Genomic DNA, 23,600 nt, shown 5'->3' on the forward strand with positions numbered 1-23,600 from the left:
TTTTTCACTGTCTTGACAACTTCATCCATTGAAGTTCTCCCTCTCAGTACGGGCAGAGTGTGTCAGTACAAAGCTTTCTTTTGTTTGCATGCATCAATGTGCTTTCAGTCAGACCTGGGGGGAATATTCTCAGGAGTAAAAGCTCAGCAAGGTCTCCATGCTTCAATTAGTTATTTGGCCTTTCTGACACAGCTAACAAGGGTGTTAATTATTGCTATTTAGAGCAGTGGCTTTGTGGTAGAGATAATTATCCATCTGGAACTGAGTGAGTCTCTTTTCAGTAGAGCATCAGACAGCTGTTAGATTCTCACAACTGGAACAAATTGAAATATTTGTAATGCTTTTCCACTGATGAAAAATGTTCAGTATTAAATTAACTGAGGGCTCACAAAATGGAAAGGAACCTGCCTTTTTTCTTAAGAGATTTTCCAATCAAAGATCTGCATAAAAATGGATAATTTAACTATTGAAACAGGATGCTTGCAGATTATGAGGCAAGGGTTCATTATTACTTTTTCCTGCTATAAGGCAGCACTGACGTTGTGGTGTTCTCAATGCATTCAGATGATTTGGATCAGCAATTGATTTGAAATTCCTCCTCTCTGAGAAAGAGCTGGTTTTCAAAGGCCTATCTCAGTGGTCAGAAGTGTGTGGTTTTGCTCTGTGATTTTCAAAAAGGTTTGTCCAAAGATTGACAATTTGTGACAAGGGTATGTTTCTGTTACTTAACTGTGTATGTTAGTGGGGCATGTAATTTTATTTAGTTATTTTTTCTCTAAGTGAGCTCTCAGGTGCTCAGAGTTGGTTGCTGAAGTGAGAGTGATCTGTTAAGCTGGGTTACTTGCTATAACACTATTCAGAACCAAACACAATGATTTTTGTTACCACTTTTACACCTCCAGTCATGTGACTGTCCAGAATTGTCACCTGCCTGTTTGACCAGCAGAACATCAGTACCTGGTATCTGTTCTCCCACACTACATTTTCCCTAAAATCTCCTGTAACCACAGCTATGGGAAATTGCAGACCAAGGAGCTTATCCTGCATGGGATAATATGGAGGGTCTGTGTTCATGTGAAGACCCACTGCCTTCAGCACAGATACGAGTATCTTACCTAAGACATAGGCTCAAAAGAGTAATACAAAATTATGATTGTTCAAAAGACCTTTTCTACCCAAGGTAATATTTACTTATCTTAACCATACAGTTGTATTTAATTAATTAATGTAATCTTTAAATTTTCCATCGCTCTTTTCTACCATCCTCCCACCTCTTTCTCTGTTCTACAAACTATTACAGGAAGACAATCGAATCATTTTGGTGGGAAGCGCCAGTACCCACGTGAGATCAGTATCCTGGATGAACATCTTCTGAACCCCCTGGAAGAGCCCTCCCTCCCAGGTACATGATTCAGTACTGAAAACCTGTCTCTTGGTTTTAAGAGGTGGCTCCCTTCCTGTCTCCTGTGTGTGATCTGCCTGCCTAGAGCAGTGAAGCAATTATATATAATTCAAAGATGCTAAGATGTGGAGACTGTCTGGTAGTCTCTCTCCAGGTTTGGTTATAGGCAAGCAGTTTGCTGAGGCCCAGCTCACCAGCCCTGAAATGGCAGGTTCTCTTTAAAGAAAAGCAGAATCTCTTCAAGTGAAACCAGAAGCTGCATGACTCAGATTTGGAGTGCATGGAAAGGCAGCTTAGGAACAAAAGGCATAGACCTGTACAGAAGGTTGGAATTAGAAAGAGTGCTAAGCACTGAAGCTGAATAAAATGAGTGTGGAAAAGTGGTGTAAAGGTGAAAATTCAGGGAGAAGTAAGTAAGGATGATGAAATCCACAGAAACAAAAATTGGGTGAAAAAGTAGGAGAAAAAGAGAACACTGGGGACAAATTTACGGGTAGTGGTAGAGATTGCCACTCTGGAGGACAGATAATAATTGTGTGGATGAGAAGAGCTGTCTAAAGGAGAAGGTCAGGATGAGGGGTTTTCTTGAGGCTGTTTTGCTGCCAGCAAATACCAGTGTGTGACTGTCCCAGCTCCTGAAGGCTGTGTCCACCTGAAATATGACAATCTGTACTGCTGTCTGTTCCCATTAGCTCAGGGGAGTGCTGTAGTGCAGCTGAAACTCATACTGCATTGATCCATCTGCATGTTCACAGGATGATGTCTGCTGGGGATAGTTTTGCTTGCCTTTTCCTTTCAACAAGATAGGAATTTTTCTTTTAAAAGTTTGTAAATTTTACCTCTGTTTTAATTATTCGGCTCTTAAACAGTTCTACTTTTGACCCTGGATTCTGTGCACAAACTGCATCACACAGTTTTTCGATACTTTACTGAAAAGTTTTATTCTTAGGTCTCATCTAATTCAGTGGAGAAAATGGATTTGTTTGGGTCTTAGAAAATCTTTGTGAAATAGAAAACCTCCTTATCTGCTGCATTGTTGTAGAAACAAAAGAATAATGCTTAATGAGAACCAGGATAGAAATTTCTTGGGGAAGAAGGGTCCCTATAGATCATAGCAAGAGGCTTTTCTCTGGCTTTTTCTGCTGTCACAGGCTTCTTGTGCAAGCCTAAGACAAGTCTCTTCAAATTTTCACTGTGTTTCATAAATGGTCACTAGCTGAAATGACAGATGTTTTCAACCCTTGTCTCTGTGTACATGGTTTAGTTCTCATTTGGAAAGTTGAACATCTTCTGGTTTCTGACTGGCACTGAGAAGAGGAATTTGATCACATCTGTGAAACACTTGGATAAACCCCTTCTTAAAAGTTCAGTCCCTCTTCCTTTTTCCTTTCCTCCTCGCACCCAATTGATAAAGTCTATCTTCAGCCAAAGATTTATCAAATGGTGTGCAGGAAATAGGGGGAGAGAGGAGAAAAGCAAAAGCAACCATAACAAAGCAGTTGTTGTGCTATGACTAGAAGAAAGTGGGTATAACATAAATACTGAAAAATGCAGGGAAGCTCACGTCTGACTCAACTCTTGCTGTTTTTGTCACAGGGGACACAACTGTTGTTCTGTGGTGGTTTTCAACATGCGGTGCCAGTGGTCCCCATGGGCCAACTCAAGCTCAGTGTGACAGTGCCTACAAGAACAGCAACGTGTCAGTGACTGTGGAGAAGGAGGGCAAGCTCCGGGGAGTGCAAGTCTGGAGAGTGCCAGCCACAAACAGATACAGGTGAGGATCAGTGTGTGCTGGGGGGGCAGCCACCTCTAACTGCTTTTTGTTTGTGGAGCTTTGACAAGCACGAGTGTGGGACCACCTGTACTGAGTGGGTGAAGGGGACAGTGAAGAAATAGGAGCGGTAGGTATAAGGGAATATATCTGAGCTACTGTGTAGCATGGAAGGGTGAGCAGAGATTTAGAAGAGATCAGAAGAGGAGTGAGAGTGGGCATGCAGACAAGTAGAAGTGCTGCCATCATATCAGTCCTGTAGCCTTAGACTTCTGGAGTGGGCTATACCAGCTCATGCTATTTGTTCCTGCAGACTCTGTTTCCAGTACTCTTGTGCATAGACTCCAAACCCACTCTTGTGCAGCCTACCTACATGGGACTTAGACAAAGAATAGTCACAAGCTGCTACAGCAGGGGAGCCTGCTCTGGAGAAATGTCTGTTTGGAAGTGAAGGTTGGGAGATCTTGCAGATAGATTTACTTTGGGGATGAGAATTGTGAGAGCTGTTTCTTCATTTATTTACTTTGTCTTGCAGGATTTCTGCCTATGGAGCAGCCGGGGGGAAGGGAGCCAAAAACCACAATAAGAGGTCCCACGGGGTCTTCATCTCAGCCACCTTCCACCTGGAGAAAGATGAGCTGCTGTACATCTTAGTGGGGCAGCAGGGGGAGGATGCCTGCCCTGGGGTGAGGGCCGTGAAGCACAAATGGGCAGAGACCTTGCAGACACTATTCAGTGGGTGGCTTGGGGTTTGGTGATAGAAATCCCAGAATCCAGAAATGAAATCCAATCAGGAGACAGGAAAGACCCAATAAAAGAAGTTAGAAAGAGTCTCAAAATAGACATAAAGAACACTGAAAAGAAAAACAATCCCAAAATGCACAAATAAATATGAAACTCACAGAAACTTTGCTTTAAGCTCCTGGTGTTTGAAATAAGTTCTTCATCAGTTCTCTTGTGCTTATTTTAAGCAGGAAGCTCATAGGCAAGTGATGTGCTCCCTCTTTTGTTTTTCCACGGTCCAGGGTTTTTTCTGTCTGCCAGGATTTTCAGAAAATTTACTATTATTTATGAAAGCATCCAGCAGTGTTGTGGCTGCACTGTGTTACATACTCTCTAGGCTTAGAGACTAAAACCTGAGTCCAAAGCCTACCAAAACCAGTGAGAATCTTCCCACTAACTCCAGAGGCCTCTGAATTAGGTGTTTGTGATGATAAAAAAATCACTCAAGATAAATGGAAATTGGTGACATGAACACTTATGTGTGTGTCCTCAAAATGCTATACCAAATGATCTGAAAGTCATTTTGTCACTTAGGCTCAAAAGCTATCTCTTTTCAGCATCAGTTTTTGATACTGCCTTGTTCCCAAGATGCTGTTAATCCCTGCCAAGGAACAAAGCTGTTTTTTCCTCACAAACTGATGTGTTTGGGGATACATAAACTATTCCTGTAGGCATTTGAAGTTTTTATTTGCTTTCCCAATGGAGATGATGTCTTACCCAGATGCTCCAATAGACTCCAAACCCACTCTTTCTTCACTTAATATAGTAAAAGAATCGTATCTATTTAAATAAAAGATACATTTGTGTATCTGCAGTTCCCTTTTCAGTGCACTCTGTAGTCTTAGGTCATAATCTGAAAAGTTGTCCATTAATCCCTTGCATTTCATCATTTGTTCTCCAAACTGCAAATTACAACCCAGCACTATCTCCCTTTGGCAGGTGCTACTGGAAAAAATTGCAGTTAATTTTTCCCACTTCCAAAGCCCAAGTTTCTTTGGCTTTGAAAGTCATGATGAATCTGTATTTTGGATGACTAATGTTTATTTTTCTTTCTCTGGAGAAGTTCTGCAGCTCCAAACCTTAATTCTCTCTCCTCAGATTTACCCCAGTTGCTTTTCCCTGTTTTTTATCTACCTTGCCATCTTTTGTTCTCCTATTTAAATTAACCAGACAAATTGCTCCACCAACTAAGAAAGGTCATGCACCATCACTAACAGAATTGAGAAAGAGCTCTCCCTCTGTCAATTTTCAATCAATCTCTGTCTCAGTCTTGGGATGAGATGCAATGGGCAGAAAACGGAACATGTTCCACCTGAATGTGATGAAGAGCTTTGCTGTGAGGGTGACTGAGAACTGGAACAGGTTTCCCAGAGGGATTGTAGAGTCTCCTTCTCTGGAGATAGTCAAAAACCATCTGGACACAATCCTGAGTAACATGCCCCAGAGAAGTTTGCTTGAGCAGGGAGGTTGGTCTGACTAGATGACCTCCAGCGGTCACTTTCAGCCTTCCCCATTCTGTGATTCTGCATGAATGAGAAGACACAGGCAGCAAGACTGGTACAGGAATAGGAAACTGTGTCTCCAAATTATTCTTCTAGGATGTATCAATAGATTATTCCCAACTATGGGTAGGTCACCTTTGCTTTATGCATTTATCTCCTTGTGAAATAAACAGTAAATGTGTCAGTAAGAAAGTTCTCAGAATTAATCCATAATCCAAAATATTTAAATGTTTTGGTTATAAGAAGTTCTAAATATGCAAAATATTAATTAATTAATTAATTAATGTGAAATTAACAATGAGTTGTTACATTTTTTTCTGTATGCATCTCTATTTTCATTTGCATGTGTAATACGAGTTTCCAAATCAGAAGTTACAGACAGATCTATCCTTCAGCTGTCAGTCCTAGTAGAAAAGGTCACTTTCTACAAAGATAATCTACATAATGGTTTATATATGTCTAATATGCATGACAAGTATTATCACATTATTATACTGAAATACACAGACAAGTCTCAAGAGTAGGAATTTGCTGATATCTGACTCCATTTCTTGTCTCCTTTCAGGGCAATCCTGAAACCCAGAAGATCTGCTTAGGGGAGTCATCTCTCATTGAAGAAGATTACAAAAAAAAAAGGGATCTGAAGGAATGGGCTGGAGGAGGTGGGGGTGGAGGAGGAGCAACCTACATCTTTAGAGTAAGTATTTCCTCTTTGCATCCTTCCTGAGCAGTGTCCAGCAGAGCAACTAGCTCTCACTGTCAGTCATGGGATATGATAAACAGTTATTTTAAAAAAGATTATGAAAAATGAATCTTTCTCTTCTGCCTCTTTCTCCCTCTCCTCTTTCTGTCTCTCTTTGGTTTTTGTCTTTTTAGTTGTTCATCTCTTTTTATATACTTGTTTGTATTTATCACCTTCATTAGGCTAGCTGAACTGGTTCATCAGTTCTTAACAGCTCAGATGTGGGAATTACACCAGGATCCCACTTTAATACTGGCAGCACTCTTTAAAAATGAATCACAAAACCTTGACATTCCGTTAAACAGTTACTTTTGTACTCAGGAACATGATGAGAAATATTTTTGTAATGATTCTATGAAACAAGCAGCAGCATTGCCCTGACCTTAGGCCACTCCTCTTTGGGATGCTTTCATCATCTCTGATAAGTTTGTATGAGTTGGCATATCCAAGGGATGTGAAGTTTTTCTGATGTTTGATGGGGGGTTTTCCAGCAGAAGGATGGGATTTTCGAACCTTTGCTCATCGCAGCAGGAGGAGGAGGGAAAGCCTACCTGAAGGCTCAGGACAACTCCCTGGATGATGTACCCCTGGAGCAATTTGAGAACAGCACCACAGTACCTGGAGTCAGTGGGAGGACTGGGGCAGCAGGTGAGACACTAAAACCACACAAGGTGTGAGTCAGGTGGCTGAATACACCCATTGTCCTGTAAGCATGAAGTGAAGGGCTTCTTTTTCAGTCTTTTGGAATTTTTCTGTGGCAGTAGTTTTTAGAAATATGCTGGTAGTCTGTAAGGGATATCTTCTTATATGTTGTGTCACCAGATAAAAAGAGAATGCACAGGACAGCTGATGAGTAGAGGCCATTCCATAAGAGGACTCCAGTAGAGGCTCCAGTAGAGGGCATTCCATAGGAGGACTCCTCTCTTCTATGAACTGAACTGGGGAAAACAATGTTTGGGGGGTGGAGCCTGCTCCTTCACACTGTAACAACAGCCTTTGAAGAGAAGACATTTTCCCTTTACTCCCCATAAACCCTAACAATTCTATTATGAGAATTATACCAGAAATGGAGCCTTATTTATAATCTTGTGATGGCTGTGCCTAGAATCCATTCCTAAGAGATAAAAAAATGTGGTGGTTGTCCTATTTACAGAGAGGCCACTAAAGTGAGATGTAAAAATTCAGTTGATTTTTATTCACCTGAGGAACTCCACATATTACATGGCTGACTGCCCTAACCATTTATCCTGAAGGGGAGTGGTAGGCTCCTTATTTCCTTAACACCACAAGAAATTTGTGCTGAGGTGTTGGTTCATGCTGCATATATCACAGGCTATGCATTAGAATTCCTGTTTGCTATTGCCCATGGCAGCAAGGAGTTTGTCTGTATATTCTTTTAAACTTAAAGAAAGGCTTACCTTGAACTAGGCACTTAAGAAATTAATAAGGACTCTGTCTCTCTACAAAGCATCTCTGCTTGTGCTTCTCTAACCTGTTTTTGTTTTCTTTTCTCACACTCTGACTGAAGGTGGAGGTGGTGGCTGGCAAGACGAGAGTCTGCTTCCTCAGGCTGGGAAGTCCCTTCTGGAAGGTGGAGAAGGAGGTCAAGCTTGTCCCCAGGCACTAGCCAAGCTCCAGTGGACCACCTCTGGTGGTTTTGGTGGAGGAGGAGGAGCTTGTACTTCTGGGGGAGGAGGTGGAGGGTACAGAGGTAAGCCTGATGGGGCAATAGGCATGGTGACTAATTTTGTGCCCTTCAGAGCACCTGCAGGTCAGGAAGAGTGCTCTTAGTGCAGAGGTGCACGACTGCAGAAGGTGAGGTACAGATACTTCAAGTTGAACAGTATGAAACCCACCCTGCTCTCCATCATCTCTCCATAAATGGGGAAATGAAGGATAAAAGTGTTCCTATGTGATTTAATATTTGGAAGATGTGATGAATCACCCCTACACCCATTCCCAAGTTACCCATGGAAAATGTTCCATTTCTTTTTTCTGTTCGAAACAAATGCATTTTTACCTTGCTGAACTGAGAAACCTACATTAGATGAAGTCACTTCACTAGCCTTGGTACTGGCTGGGTGAAGTGAGGGTTTGACATTATACTATCCAATATGACTGGAAGGTTGACCCCAAGTGATAATGGGAGACATCATATGTTTTTGTAGCATACAGCACTGATCAGCTAGCCATACTCTTCTCTCCCCAGGGGGACATGCCTCTGATAGTGATGATATCACAGCTGGTGGGCAGGATGGGATCTCTTTTGTGAACCCCATAGGAGAGATCTTCTTGCATCCCTTAGCAGGTACAATATGGTTCTTACTCTCATTTCTTTTCTTCCTCCTTTTTCCGCCTTCCTCTCTATTTCCTCTTTCCTCCTTCCTCTTCTCCTGTCTTTGTTTTCTGCTCATTTCATCAAAGCTTATTTCATACTGCTGGTCAGATCTTTAGCTGTGGTTATTTCTTTAAGTATTTCCATAGTGCTCTGGGACCTTTTTTCTCTGAATCTCTAAACCAGGAGAGACACCAGTCATCAGGTTCAACCGCACATCCTTAGTCCCTGACTTTTCCAGGTCAATTCACTTCAAGGCCTCTCTGTTTGATTAAGGGACCAAATATCTTCTTCCCTACTGATCCCCATCAGGCTTCTGACATGTCCACACTGTGTTGGACTATCTGCTCTCCTGCAGAGAAGGAGAGAAGTTGTAGGTACCTGCTGGGTTTTGTTCTGTTGGCTTTTTTACCTTACTGGAGCAAGATAGGAAAAACTGAACTAAGCTCGCCTGTTGTGTCTGATTCCTTGTTCAGCCATGGAGAGTCACGGGGAGGTGGAGGTTCAGATCTATCTTAACTGCAGCCACTGCCACTCAGACAACTGCAAGCGGGACCCTGACACCAACCTGCCAGTGTGCCAGTGTGAGATGGGGGCTGTGCTGGCCAATGACAATGTCACCTGCACTGGTAAGTTAAGAAGTTTTAGCCTCATTGGATAACATCTCTATTCTTAATATCATATCTCCTTCTGGCTTTTTTCATGTTCAATTCCCGAGTTACAGCTAGTGGATCCAGTGGACAAGGTGTTGTGAGAAATGCCAGTCAATCATAGGACTGAAAATTCCTGCTGACCTTTGCTTACATGCTAAGCTGCATCTCTGCCACCATCTCCAATGTTCACATTTGGACTAGGCAGGAGGCAAAATATCTGTAAAGAGACATGGTGTGAATTTCCTGAATGGGCTCAGTGTATCAGATATTTAAGCATAAATACCTCTCCAGGATAACGTACCACCTACTGCTGAGTTATTTAAGCCACAAATTGCTTCCTTCCACAGCAGTTTCCCACTGTGCCTGTCACCTGATGCCTTGTACTCACAGTTATTTCCTTTCACAGTCTCTTCAAGCTCCAAAACATCAAGACTGTAGATATTTTCAACTTATGAGTAGTGATGTTACCCATTTATAGAAAACTGAAGAATGGATAAGAAATCTGTGTTTTATAGTTTGTGTTCTATCTTCACAATGACTTAAAAATTATTCAGATACTTTTTCAACCTTCAGGATTATAGAGGGATTTGCTGTAATTTTTATAAGATGCTCTGACCGTGATCTCTGTACTGTTTTCTGGAATATAAACAACCTTCAGAGGGATGCTTTACAGCAGCTCTTGTTGTTTTCTGATTCATGCAGCTATGTTTTTATTCTTCCAGTGCCCCAGGGTCCTATACCAGAGGGACAGCTGCCTCTCCCCCTCCTCTTAGCTGTGGTGTCTGTGATTGTGGTGCTTGGAATGATCCTCACCTGTGGCAGCCTGTCCATCAGTAAGATACACTTACTTCTTATCACGCTTTGACACGGCTTTTTCCAGCTAAATTAGACAAAAGGAGATGATCTGGCCACGTGCCTCTTCTTTCAATACTTGGAGCCGAAGTGTTGCATTCTCCCAAGTGGATTGGAGGAATAGGGAAAAAGTGATAGGAAACATCACCACCCAGAGTTAGGCACAAGCATAGCCCCAAAGGGCAAGGACTGCTCTTCCCCAGTATTTGCCACAGAACAAAAGAGCTAGGGAAGCCTTCTTAGCAGGTTTCTGTAGCAGCCACTGCAATACCAGATGAAATCACAATCTGTAATTAAATATATAATTCATTCAAGGAGATGGTTTGCTTTTTGGGACTTGATGTCAGCAAGATGTCTTGCCAATGCAAAAGCAGCATAGGAAACATAAGTTGTTCCAAGGTGACTGACTGGGTGTTTGCAGGAATAACACTGTTTACATATCCAGTACTAAATCATTGAAGGCTGTGAAGAAGAGCATGATACAGCAAGCCAGAGATGTTTCTGGACCTTTTATAATTATGGGATTGGTGTCATTCTGTTCTGTATGGCCAGCATTATTTCTTCTGTCCAGTTGTAGATCTTGTTTATGCATTTTCATTCGTCTCTCCACCCGCAGTTTATCACCTGAAGAAGCAGCAGCTGGAAGGATCCAGAGCACGACTGCAGAGCCCAGAGTATAAACTGAGCAAAATCCGCACATCTGTCATCATGACCGATTACAACCCCAACTACTGCTTTGCAGGGAAGGCCGCCACTCTGAGCGAGCTGAAGGAGATCCCACGGAAGAACATCTCTCTGCTTCGGTGAGAAAACAAGGCCCACCTCTCTGGCTAACTGCAAAGCACCAGTCCAAGTCAGCCAAAATACAATAGATGTGATACTAGCTATGTTCTCTAAGATAATTTGATTCCAGAAAGTTCTCAAGCAGAAGTGTAAGATCATGAGTCTCCTGTTCCATGTTCCCACACATAGGTATTTCACTTCTACTGTGATTGTGTTTTTATTGCACTTGCCTCCTGGAAGCAGCTCCCTTCCAAATCTATAGCAGTATGTCTATTTCAGCCTTTCCTATCACAAGGAAATTTCCTGTCACAAAGAGATACATGCTAAGTTGCTCTTCATCATCCAGATGATACTGATCAAAGTTATATAAACTTTAGAAGGAACAATTTGATCATTCTTATGTCTTATACAATCTCCTGAAGACATCAGTCTGCAGGCACCTTATTCCATTGCTCTCCATTTTTCTTGTCTTTCTTTTGCCGCACTTGCTGATAGATCTTAGGATGGAGCAGGCCTATTTTTTGTTCAGAACCAGCAAGGATCCAACCTCCCTTTTTTAGTGATAGTGACAGAAAATACCAATAAGCTATTTTCAGAAATTTTGAGTTGAAAACAAAACTCTCTTTTTGATTTGTATTGGACTGGATGGAAAGAAGACCTCGGCCAGCTCTGGATCCAAAGGCATTTAACATCCGTTCCCCCTCTTCTTTTCTTGCAGGGCACTAGGACATGGTGCATTCGGTGAGGTTTATGAGGGAACTGTAGTAGGCATTGCAGGGGACCCCAACCCTCTACAAGTGGCTATCAAGGTCAGTACCCACAAATTTATTTTACAGCAATGGTTACCCATAAGAGGCATGTTATCACTATTCCAGCTGGAAGTGCATGTGTATCATATGTATAATGGCATATGCATATGCGTGATGCAGGATTGGACACATTGCTGCATCCAGGCATTATCAGCTTTGATGAGTGCTTTCTCACAAGTTTTTCCACATGATGTATTTAAAAATTTGTGTTGTCTCTCAATTACTTCCCTTTATACTGAGAGTAGTGCTTTTCTACCATATGTGAAATTTTCAGGTAGTCTTTTGATATTGCACAGTGTCAAAGATGTGATTATGAATATATATTGTAATTTCACAATAATTTCTCCATCATTAATGGCAAGAGACAATAGGCTGGTTTTCTCTGAAATTACTGCTGTTGCATCAGGATTTGTCAATTACTCAGCCCTGAAGTTAACGATGCTCATATTCTGCTTCTGTTATTTTATAAGCTTGTGACTCAGAGAAACAAATCTACTTCTATGAGTTCAGCTCAAAAACATAGCCCTCATTAATTAAAAATGTTCTACTGTTATTCATCCTGTCTTTCATATCATGAACTTCCTTGTGCCACTGTACAAATGTGGGTGAAAACCCAGGACACTAATAAGCAGTTGGAGCTGCCCAACTCAGTTTCACAATCCAGACTGGAAGAAGTACCAGAGCACAGTGGCAGACAGAAGGAGATCAGCATGTCATTCATTTGTGGTAATCCAGTTCATCTGTATCAGCAGAAGATATCCAAATCTGCTGGCAGGAGAGAAAGCTACAGGGGCACGTGACACAACTATTTAAATCAAGTGGCTGTGTGTGTCATACGGCATGCAAGCATGTGCTGCAATGTGAACACAAAGAAAGGGGAGAATAAATAACAACTGTAATTTAAAAAAACCTTTCTAGGTCTGTAAGTCCCCATCTAATATTTTGCTTCATGTGTACCTGAAGATATTTTTGTTCCAGAATTGTGCATAGAGTTCAATTCACACGCAGAAAAAAATTTCAAGTACACCATTGTTTCCTATCCTGACTTTAACTAGCAAATGCAGTGCAATAAACTGGGCTTTGAAAGGACAAGTCCCTGCTCTTAGGTCCCTGAGGTATTTATATATTACATGCTCATTCTTTTATTTTCTTTTTTTCCTTTTTTCTCTGCTGGTCACACAAATATTCTCAATTCTTTGGTGGGATGGCCCTCACTGCCTTTACCTCTCAACAGACCCTGCCAGAAGTCTGCTCTGAGCAGGATGAAATGGATTTTCTGATGGAAGCATTGATTATCAGGTATAGTTTGAGGGGCTTTTTTACTGATTGTGGGCAGGGGGGAAAAGAGTAATGCAGGTAATCATAGAATCTTTTATTCCCTTGCCTTTATTCAGAAAATAAGTTCAGTCTTATTATTCACCAGATGGCATTTTAGTAGCATATGAGGTACTACTACTTTATCTCAAACATGATAACTGAGGCGCTTTTGTTGCCTGTCTCTGGTGCTTTAATGCCAGTAGGCAACTTGGCTGTACAGCAGGGGGATGGAGAAGAGAATCAGAAGGACAAGAAGGCTCGTGGTTGAGATAAAAACAGTTTAAAAGGTAAAGCAAAATCTGTGTGAGCAAGCCAAGCAGCGTTGGAGAATTCATTCCCTATTTCCCGTGAGCAGGCATGTGTTCAGCCATCCCAGGAAAGCAGGACTCCATCATGCACAGCAGCTACTTGAGAAGACAAATGCCAAACTCAGACTGACCCTTTCCCCTCGTCCCCCTCCTTTCCTTGGCTTTTATAGCTGAGCATGACACCATACAATATGGGATGCCCCTTTGGTCAGTTGGAGCCAGCTGTCCTGGCTGTGTCCTCTCCCAACTTCTTGTCCTCACAGCCTTCTCGCTGCGGGGGAGGTGCGTGTGTGCATGAAAAACCTTAATGCTGTGTAAGCACTGCTGAGCAGTCGCTAAAATATCAATCTGTTATCAGCTCTGTTTTGATCACAAATACAAAATATAGCACCATATGAGCTACTGTGAGGAAAATTAACTCTAGCCCATCCAAAAATCATTACAATTGAACAAAAACTTTGGTTGATTGTTTCTGCTGATCCTGTTCAAAGGAGTAAGAAAGTACAACATTTTTGTACAAACATGTTCTGCATTTGATTTGATGTCTTTGCAAGCTTGACAGAACTTTTATAAGGTCCTATGTGCATGATCCTATGACAGTGAATTATAAGAGCTATAAAATCTTCTTGGAAAAAATAACAGACAGCCACTCCTATTACCACCTGTACTTCAGGTATTCCAGCCTTAGAATTTATTTCATTTACAGAAATCCATAATCGAAAAACAATAGTAGGATCATGGATGACTTTAAATAGTAGCATAGTCAAGGTTAATTGTAAGTACTTGTAATTTATATATTTTGAATTTGAGCAATGTGAAGTTCCTCTTCTCATTGTTTGGCCCAGCTCATACTTAGATGCTGGTTTTCTGCTATTAAATCTTGAATCTCATGACATAGTTCCACTCCCTACAGTCTGCAAGAAATCTGGTAGCTGAACAGGAGGCAACACTGATGCATGTTTTTTTAAAGAGCAATTTTAATCAATTAAGGAGTGCCTTGATTCACTTAGTAGCACGACTCTCTCTTCCCCAACTTCCTTTCTATTTTTAGTTCCTTTATTATCCAGGTAATCATTATCTAAGGGAAGATGCTGCTGTCTAATGACTGAGTCTTACTGTGCTTCGTGACAAGCTCAGCTTCCTTTTATAAAAAGCAGAGTCACATAAGCAGCTGCGGCAGTAGGTATTAGCTGAGCCCCCCTGGCAGACTAAACACTGAGTCCCCCAAACTAGACAGCACTATGTCTAAAATAACCAATGCTAAATTAAAATTCCGACCAACCAGGACTTTGTATCACAAATGCCAATGAAATTTGCATGCTTAACTTTCTTATCCCTCTCATGTCACTCTCATCCTCCAGTTAGTGTGTCCAATTAATTCTGTCTTCACAGACAGAAGACTCTGCTTTGCTTTTAGCTTTTCATACCTTCTGTTGAAGACTTTTCATGGGCAAAGCCAGGCATAACCCTGTTCTTGGGACTGTCATAACCAGAGGGGCATATTGATATGGCTGAATATTTTTTGGTAATTGCATCAGGATTTGCTTCCGTCCAGATTGTCAGATCCCAAGGCACAATGAGAATGGATGGACATTGGCCAGGTACTAATGCTGTGTTTCTTTTCCATGTGCTGTGACCTTGGCTTTCAGTAAGTTCAATCACCAAAATATTGTGCAGTGCATTGGTGTCAGCCTACAGACACTGCCTCGCTTCATTCTGCTGGAGCTCATGGCTGGAGGAGACATGAAGAGTTTCCTTCGGCAGAACCGACCCAGGATGGTGAGAGAGCATCCCTGTGAGGCTTGTGGTTGATTTAGTATGACTGCTTTTATGTTTTTATCAACTGGATGAAGGCACTGAAGCCAAGCTAGGCTGTGTGTGTGTCCCAGCTCCCACAGACTTTTGGATAACCTTGTCTGTTTGCTTGATGCAAGCAGGGGTCAGTGAGACAAAATCAAAGCAGGGCAAGAAACTCCAGTAACTGAGGAGGTAAGATCCTGCCCTGCCATTCTAGACTTCTCTGTCAATTAGACTATAAATAATTGGTCTTTCTTTTTTCAATATCTGCTTTATTTTCTGTGTACTGTGATGGGACGTGAGGAGCTAAAGTTATAATCAGAATTCATAGAACTAAGTCCTCAGCAGGTGTGCGTCGGCACCATATGGAGAGGTACAAATTTATACCAGCTGAAGAGATGAGCCTAATTTATTTGACATATCTCAGATTTTGATTAGCAGTGTAGTAATTTCTCTTCACCCTTCCTGAGAGCAATAAAGAAGTTTCAAGAGAAAAACTGACAAAATTTTCCCTATGGAGAACCATGTAAAGTGGGTGAAAATAAGCAGGGCTCCTGGAAAAAGTTTTCTTTATTGTTCTTAGGGAAGTGCAGATGGTGAAGGGTTAGTACCAATCCTGCAGTCCTGTAGTAAAGCATCCATTTTTTGTATACTGCTCGTGAGGGTAATCACTGTCCTTCTACCAGGTACAGATAAGCTGATGAATGCTGATGTTGGTGTAAAGATGTGTGCTTGTGCATTTTTGCTTTCCCTCTCTCTCTTTTCATGCACTAATTTCTGTTGTTAATTTATTGACTCACTCTTTAAAAGTGGGTGGTTTTTTTATTCTCTTCTATCTCACCTTTTAAACCTGCTTGTCTTTTGACTTCACATAACACAGTAGGGAGTAGTTCTTTCCCACCCCCTTTAACAGGCTATTCACACCATAGTCTCTTGCCAGATTGCACTCATGTATGGTGCTCAAGAGAGGTGAAATCTCCTGAAAGTTTTTTGGATTAAACAAGAGTTTACTCATTTTCTAACTCTTTGCTTTGATCTACTTTATGTTCCTCTTTGCTCCTGACTCATTTAACCCTTCCCCCATCCAGTATGTATATCTCTCCCTTTCCCTTCTTCTATCCTTCTCTGACTATACCCTGCCTGAACGATATTCTTCTGCTTCACTATTCTTCCCTTACCATTTCATGTCCTTTTCCAGAATCAGCCATCCACACTAACAATGCAGGACCTGCTGAATATAGCTAGGGATATTGCCTGCGGCTGTAAATATCTGGAAGAGAACCATTTCATCCACAGGTGAGGAGAAACAGTCTCTTCTGATGTGTCTCAAGGTGCATCAGGCTCATACACTTTCTATTTGCAGTGGATTAGACAGGACTAATCTCCACAAGGGAGACAGATTATTTCCTCTACCAATGCAGGCTTGTGCTTAGATGACCAAGTGGATTTCCCTGGGTTCTTTTAGGAGTTAGGCTCCGCATTGCTCTTTGCAGTCCTGGAGGGAGGGCAGTGTTCTGTTCCAAGTGAGAGGGTTTAAGTACTAATTTTTGAGTGCCTGCAATGTAGAGACAGTTGAGATTAGCCCTGTAGTCCACTAGATGGTAGTGTCACTCTGTGTTGGCTGATAAGACAATGAGGTATTTATTTCCTTTCTCATCTTCCTATCTTGACTTAAATGCTTTCCCAATCCCACCAGCACAGGATAGTCCATAATATTTGAGCCAAAGACTAGAAAAGGGTAAGAGACTAGAGCAAGGATGACAGGAGATAAAAATACATCTCAGGCTTCCTTCTCAGTTCAGTGTCTGACCTGTTTGCATGGTCTTGGAAAGCCCATATTTGTTTCTTCAAATTTCTTTTTCTCATTTGTTGACCAAAAAATGTTGATATAGCATGCTTCAAAAAAGACCAAATTATTACAGAAGGGATAAAGGTTGTAATTACCCTTTTAAAAATTCAGATTGGCTATTGACATCCTTCATTTTTGATTTAGAATTGTTTCAGCTCATAACGTTCCTAGGCATAGTGGACAGCTGGATTCCTTACTGTGAAGTGCATGCTGTGTTCAGTGTTTGTGTGTGAAGGAGAGGAGAGCCCTTGCACACCAGAGGGCCACACAGGCTCTAACCAAACCAAGGTGCAGCCTGGAGATGTGCAGGCAGGCAGCTGGACTCACCCACACATGCAGCATGTATGGAGTTGCACAGCCCAGAGATGGGAAACAGTGGGCAGGGGCTGGAGAAATCCAGGGAAACACAATGGCAAGCAGCCGTTGGAGCAAAAAGCCAGGAGGGTGAGATATGGGAATACGTTATACGGCTTTATGATTAGAGCATCTGAAACAGATTTCTGCTGTTTATATTGCAACAATAAGGAAGTTCTGGTGGAAAAGGGTTAGAGATTTCTGTCATTAAAAAAGAGCAGTAAGAACGTGCAACAGGTTGTGGCTCTTAGATCTCTTAATAACTATGTGAGAGGATCAGTATTCTAGTCGGAAACCTCTGAGTTAATCACTACAGCAGTGTATTTTAGAATCCTTACTGTAATAGTAACAGCAGTGTGTGACTTTAAAAAAAACCCTCTGAGTCAATCTTTGCACTGTTAGATCTCTAATATAAGCAACCTGGGAATGGATTCATTTTGTCTTAGCCAACAATCCAATAAATCTGAACACAAGAAATTTCCCTCAGGTTTTGTATTAGTATTTGTTAGTGATGTCAGCATTGTTTAGAGTGGGTTGGGAAATGAAGAAGGCTTTCATTACAGATATTAGGAATCCTGGGGGTAAGAGGTAGTGTAGTGGGGTTGTAGAGAGGCTTCTACAGGGCAGGATTTGTCATCTAGGAGTCACAGGTGATATTAGAAGAGAAAGTTGAATCTGACTTCCAAGTCCTCAGAGATTTTTCAAGGTTGGCAACAGAAATAAACATATGAGTTGTTCAAGCAGCTTATTTTTCTTGGCAGTCAACAGGACCCCCACAGTGCTATGATTCTAATGAATTTCTTTTCAGAATGCATATTTAAAATGAACAGAAATATTTTAGCCTTGGCCACGAAGGTATCACTTCCATTTCTCACAAGCTAAACTTGCACCCAGCTAACAGCTGCTTCCATATGGAGCTTTGTCTGATTTCATGAGAGATATCCAGAAGCAACAAAGCAACAGATTACCAAATCTGGTTCTACATAACTTTTCAAGCAGTTTACTAAGACTGTCCAACAGCAGCACATCTGTAACTGATGAGGACACTGCTGAGATGTCCCTCTTTAAAAAAAATTGAGCAAGAAAGAAATCTGTCATTATGTGGTTGAAGCAAAAGACGTTAGGTCTGTTCCTGTTCTGATACAGATACTGTTTTCTGCCTTAGTGGAAGAAGGTGTGAATGGGGAAAGCTTGGCAGATGCTGGGTATAAGATATAATTCAAATACAGTTTAAGAATTGTGGTTTACAAAAATGATAATGTAACTGGAATTCTTTCATATTTTAACAGGGCTCTTCACATTTGTTTAAAGATTACTCAAGTAAGATTTGCAGGACTGGGTCTATTACTTTTTCTTTATTCCTTTAACTACTTAAGAGTTTAGAATTAAAATTAATTTTAATTTTTTTTAAGAGATATAGCTGCAAGGAATTGCCTTTTGACCTGTACTGGAGCAGGCCGAATAGCCAAAATCGGTGACTTTGGAATGGCCAGGGATATTTACAGGTAAGTGAAGGGCAATTTCAATTCTGTGAGTAACTCGGTAATCTGTATAATTTTGGCAGGTTTGAACTGTTTCATTATATGTGAAGCAGTGGATTCATCCATTAGGGGTCTGAATTTGATGAGCAGTTAACTAACTTGTGTTCACAGACTGTAAATTAACAGATCTATGCTTATGAACCAATCCACTTCATCTGTGGTCCCAGGAAACTACAAACACTTGTGGACACTAAACCAAGCCTAGGCAATTTTATTAGTTATTTGATCATAAATAATCTTAAATTGAAATTGAAATTAAAACCCCCCAGGAATCATAATTATCACTTCATGATGTCAAGAAGACTTGCTGCACCAACACCCTGTGCAGAGCATTGGCAAGTTTGATGTCTTTAGCTGTGCACAAGAACATCCTTGGTTTCCATCTCAGTTGCAAAAAGGATATAAAATCCTGCTTCGATGCACTGTTTGTGTTGATGACTTTTCCTTTTTCTCACTTGGCCCCCACTGTTACTTGCAATCCTCAGCTGCTGTTACTGTGGTGATAAGATCTTTTCTGTATCAAAGCCCTTTCAGGCTGTGTGATGTTCTCTGTGTATTCCATTTTTCTCAGAGCAAGTTACTACCGCAAGGGAGGAAGAGCCATGCTTCCTGTCAAGTGGATGCCACCAGAAGCTTTTCTAGAGGGCATTTTCACCTCCAAGACTGATACCTGGTAATAAATGTCTTTTAATTACTTCTGCTACTCACTGAAAAGCATCAAGAATTGTCCTGCTCAAGAAAAAAAATGTGTGCTCAGCAGTAACCTTAAAAAAGTCAGAATTTCCCAGAAAAATATGAGAAGTCTTTCCACTGCACTCAGTCGAAGTATGGCTAAAGAATCCAGAATAAGAATTTAAATGTCGACTGTAAAGAGAGGTAATAAAAATTTGCTATTCAGAAGAGTAGAATTTCACAAAAAGACAATCAAAAAATAAAAGGCAAAAGCAGATTAGATTCTCAGGAAATCTCAGTTAAAAATTGAGACAAATATCATCAAATACTTCCCTCAGCCTTCAGAAACTTCCAGTTTCCATCAGCGACAAGATTTGCTTATATCCCTTGTAAATTACTCTCTCTGTACCACTCAGGATTATTTTTTGTATATTTTTTCTTGTTGCATATAAAATGACAGCAGGTTTAATCAGAAGTCCTTGCTGGTTGCTGAGGAAACAATATTTATATACTTATTTCTCATACAACTTGAGCTTTCTTTAAAATAGGCACCCCCTCAACAGTAGCGCATTCATGCACAGGTGCTGGGGTATGGAAGCTTTCCAGTTGCTTAAGAACACTTCTTTCTCTGTACAGCAGATCCTTCAATATGCTGTACTGAGGCATTCCCTCAAATGCCACACTGACCCAGTTTCCTGAAGTTGTTAGCGATGCCGGAAGACAAGGATTGCTTATCAGCACCTAACTGTGAGCAGCCAGCACTAAATATTTTGAAGGAAAGTGCCACAGTTCCTGTAATAGGCTATTATAAGTAACATGCATACACTGGAAATTACTTTGACCTTTGTAGCAGCAAGTGACTGAAAATTCTGACCCTGCTGGTGTCCTGGCAGAATTCTCTTGACTTCCTTGTATCTAAGTAATATAAAATCCCTAGTGGCACTGACTATCTGACCTGTAAATGTAGAAAAAGCACAACCATATCAGAAATGCTGCTGCCTTTCAGTTTCACTGGATGTCTCTCCCTCGATTTTATACTTGAGCATCTTGTTCTGAAACACTGATTCAAATATTAAAGGAATATTTAAAGGTCCCTGTCTGACCATCTAGGAGCCACTCCAGAAGTCACACTTGCACCACGAGCTGGGTGGAGGCCCCTTCACAGCTACACCCCCACACTCACAGTCAGACCCGGTTTCCTAACCAGCTTGGCCCCAGGTTTCCCATAGCAGGGCCTCAGAGGTCGGGATACTTAAAATAATTTAATCAAGATGCAGTAACAAAAGAACGACTTGAGCTCCTTCCTCTGAGGAGGGGCCCCAAACAAAGGGCTTTTTTACCCTCTCAGTCAAAATGTGCCAAGTCTGGAGTCATTGGCTCCTGCTGTGTCTCTGAGTGTCCTGTCACCTGGCAATGCCACAGGTCCTCATCGCTGGTTTTGCAGAGGGTCGGTGCCAGGTGACAGCCTCTTGTCTTAGGCTTCTGCCACCCAGAGCTCAACCTGCAGCCAAATTACCAGCACCAAATGTATTCCTCAACACAAACATCTCAAGTTTTCCCAACTAAGGCAAGAAACGTCCATGCCAGGTCTAATAGTTCTTTTGAGTTAGACCATACACAGCCAAGGGTGCTTTGGCATTTCCTGCTCTGCTAATAATGAATGCAGCAGAAAGAACACCTTCAGAGTTACTAAATATTTTGAAATCTCTGCTCTGCTCCTTATTTTGGAGCTTGAGCAAAGGTTTTGATTGATTGGGGTGTCTTCTTATGTAAACATTGACTCATAATCACACTAATTACATATTATTGTCACTGGACTGCAGCTTTGAAAGGTCATTGCTCTGGTGCTGCCTACACAGCTACGAGCTAGGTTTGTGGAGCACAAATGAAACCTGATTGGTATTTTTTGCTGGTTTCTGACACAGGTCCTTTGGAGTGCTGCTTTGGGAGATTTTCTCTCTAGGCTACATGCCCTACCCTTGCAAAACCAACCAGGAAGTGCTGGAATTTGTCACCAGTGGAGGAAGAATGGATCCACCAAAAAACTGTCCAGGGCCAGTGTAAGTACTTCCTTACTCTCACAAGCCAAGATGAAGTATGTGCCAAAAATGTGGACAAAGACACCTCTATTCAGGGAATGATGATTGCCCTCTGTCTTAGGTGGGTATTGCTAAATATGTCTTGAGCTACTGCCTCTTGTATATAGCTTAGAACACTACAGGATTTGCTTTAAATAGCGGCTCCCCAGTCAGGCAGGATCCAGGGATATAGAAATGATAGATCCACTTTTGCACTCTTCCTTTGAGCTATGTACCAAGTGTGATCCCTTGGACCCCTGATCACTTTATACGGAATAATCTTGATTAATTTCTTTTTTTAATTTTTTTTTTTTTTATTTTAAGGTACCGGATCATGACACAATGCTGGCAGCACAGTCCAGAGTATCGGCCAAACTTCTCTACCATCCTGGAAAGGATCAAGTATTGCACCCAGGTACTGGTCTTTGGTATCCAGGTGGATGATAATTTATTGAATGCCAGCTATTCAAAAACATTATCTTTAGACTCTAAGGGAAGTGAAGGGTCCAGACTGATGTAATTAGCGTAATAGTAATGTGGTGGTGCTGTTGGCCCTTTTCCAGTGTCCATCCTCACTCTTCCATTTTCCTCCCAGCCATAATGACCATACACTGTGCAAATGGATGCTTTTAGCTCTCAGTTTGTTCAGTTGCAGAATGTCCTTCATTTTGCAAGGAAAGCTATTTAGATCTCTCTCAAGGCCCATATTCTGACCTTCCCTAATGTTGCTCAAAAGTTATGGAGCGGAGAGTGGGAATGAAATGGCACAGTGAGTTCACCATCCAGTAGCATTTAACAGCTACAGGTCTGGATCCAACCTCTCAAAAGAGAAATTTTATACTGTAGACCCCCAGCTTAGTCATTGATTTCAATGAAGCACAGTCTCTTCTCAAAGGCACGTCTCAACAGCACGTGATGTCCAGATGGAACATAGCACCTTGTTTGATGTGCAGGAGTATTGCCCAAACCTGTGACAGTCATCCTGAAGGTGTAACAGACTCTTGTCTCTCTTTTTCAGGACCCTGATGTGATCAACACTGAGCTGCCCATGGAGTGTAGCCCTGCACCAGAGGATGAAGGGAGTATGGTCATGCACCCAAACATTTCCAGTGGGATAGTGCCACTGCTGGTAAGCCCTTCTCTCACCCCTCAGACAACACCTAAGACACTGGAATCCCCCCATGCTGGGCACAAACTTGTACAATGTCCACAAGAGCTACTGGTGGAGAACCTGAGCAGCCGGACTGCCCGAGGGCCCAGCCTGCCATGCCTCAGTGATTTCAACAGTGGGTCGTGGTTCCAGCAGACCTCAAACCAGAAGCTGGAGCTCAGCAACCCATCCACCCACAGACTTAAAAACAAAACAAAAAATCTTTGGAACCCAACATATGGATCATGGGTGCTAGAGAATATCTGTCACTTCAGCCCCAGCTCCAAGCTCAAAGCAAATCCAGAGCGGGAAGATTCAGGCTTTGATGGGAATTGCAGTTCTCCTAGCTCTCGGGCATCTCCAGCGTCTCCAAGTCAAAGTAACTGCCCTCACCTGGATATCAGTGGGATTGAACTGGTGAAACTCCAGACTTTCCCCTGTGGCAATGTAAATTATGCTTATGATGACCTTTACTATAATTCTGAGCACCAGCCATCAGCCCTGGCAGAGATCAGAACAGCTGTGCTAAGGAGCTCCAGTCTGCACAGAGATGAAAAGCCTTTTTGTAAAAAAGAGAAAACATCAAGAGAGAGAGATTCTGGTCTCTCTTTGTCAGATGACCTGAGTGTTACTCCAGTATAGTAGAAATGGTTCTTACAAAGATCAGGGAATGTGTGTGTCTGGAAGGACTGCTTCCTGTTTCACTAACTTCCTCCACTTTAGTTCCATCAGATGGGTGAAGTTTCAATATCAGCGGTGTTCTGCTTCCTCTGTCTACCTGCTGGATCCCACATTGTTAAAGACACTTGCATTTCTATCTCTGTTCTTCAAATGTGTTCCACTGAACCATCTTAGAAGTGGAGAACAACAGCATTGTTTGTCTGATTCAGAATACAGTCCTA

At 41.7% G+C, this 23,600-nt stretch overlaps 1 protein-coding gene across 1 annotated transcript in view; it reads left to right on the top strand.

Moving 5' to 3' along the window:
• LTK (leukocyte receptor tyrosine kinase) overlaps positions 1-23,340 on the top strand; it is a gene marked incomplete at both ends in the record, with an annotated part of 88,776 nt that extends 65,436 nt beyond the window's left edge. Inside the window, 19 exons of the mRNA XM_084207844.1 lie at positions 1,301-1,402; positions 2,999-3,176; positions 3,709-3,859; positions 6,024-6,155; positions 6,692-6,848; positions 7,729-7,911; positions 8,410-8,508; positions 9,012-9,164; positions 9,911-10,021; positions 10,657-10,843; positions 11,542-11,632; positions 12,867-12,931; positions 14,907-15,036; positions 16,253-16,350; positions 18,670-18,762; positions 19,370-19,471; positions 21,396-21,530; positions 21,873-21,963; positions 22,567-23,340. Of these exons, the coding sequence (XP_084063970.1) occupies positions 1,301-1,402; positions 2,999-3,176; positions 3,709-3,859; positions 6,024-6,155; positions 6,692-6,848; positions 7,729-7,911; positions 8,410-8,508; positions 9,012-9,164; positions 9,911-10,021; positions 10,657-10,843; positions 11,542-11,632; positions 12,867-12,931; positions 14,907-15,036; positions 16,253-16,350; positions 18,670-18,762; positions 19,370-19,471; positions 21,396-21,530; positions 21,873-21,963; positions 22,567-23,340 (3,032 nt within the window). The remainder of the gene's footprint in view (positions 1-1,300; positions 1,403-2,998; positions 3,177-3,708; positions 3,860-6,023; positions 6,156-6,691; positions 6,849-7,728; positions 7,912-8,409; positions 8,509-9,011; positions 9,165-9,910; positions 10,022-10,656; positions 10,844-11,541; positions 11,633-12,866; positions 12,932-14,906; positions 15,037-16,252; positions 16,351-18,669; positions 18,763-19,369; positions 19,472-21,395; positions 21,531-21,872; positions 21,964-22,566) is intronic.
• Between the last annotated feature and the right edge of the window lie 260 nt (positions 23,341-23,600).

Source organism: Fringilla coelebs, assembly GCF_963513975.1.
Source record: "Fringilla coelebs genome assembly, chromosome: 6".
Taxonomy (NCBI): Eukaryota; Metazoa; Chordata; class Aves; order Passeriformes; family Fringillidae; genus Fringilla; species Fringilla coelebs.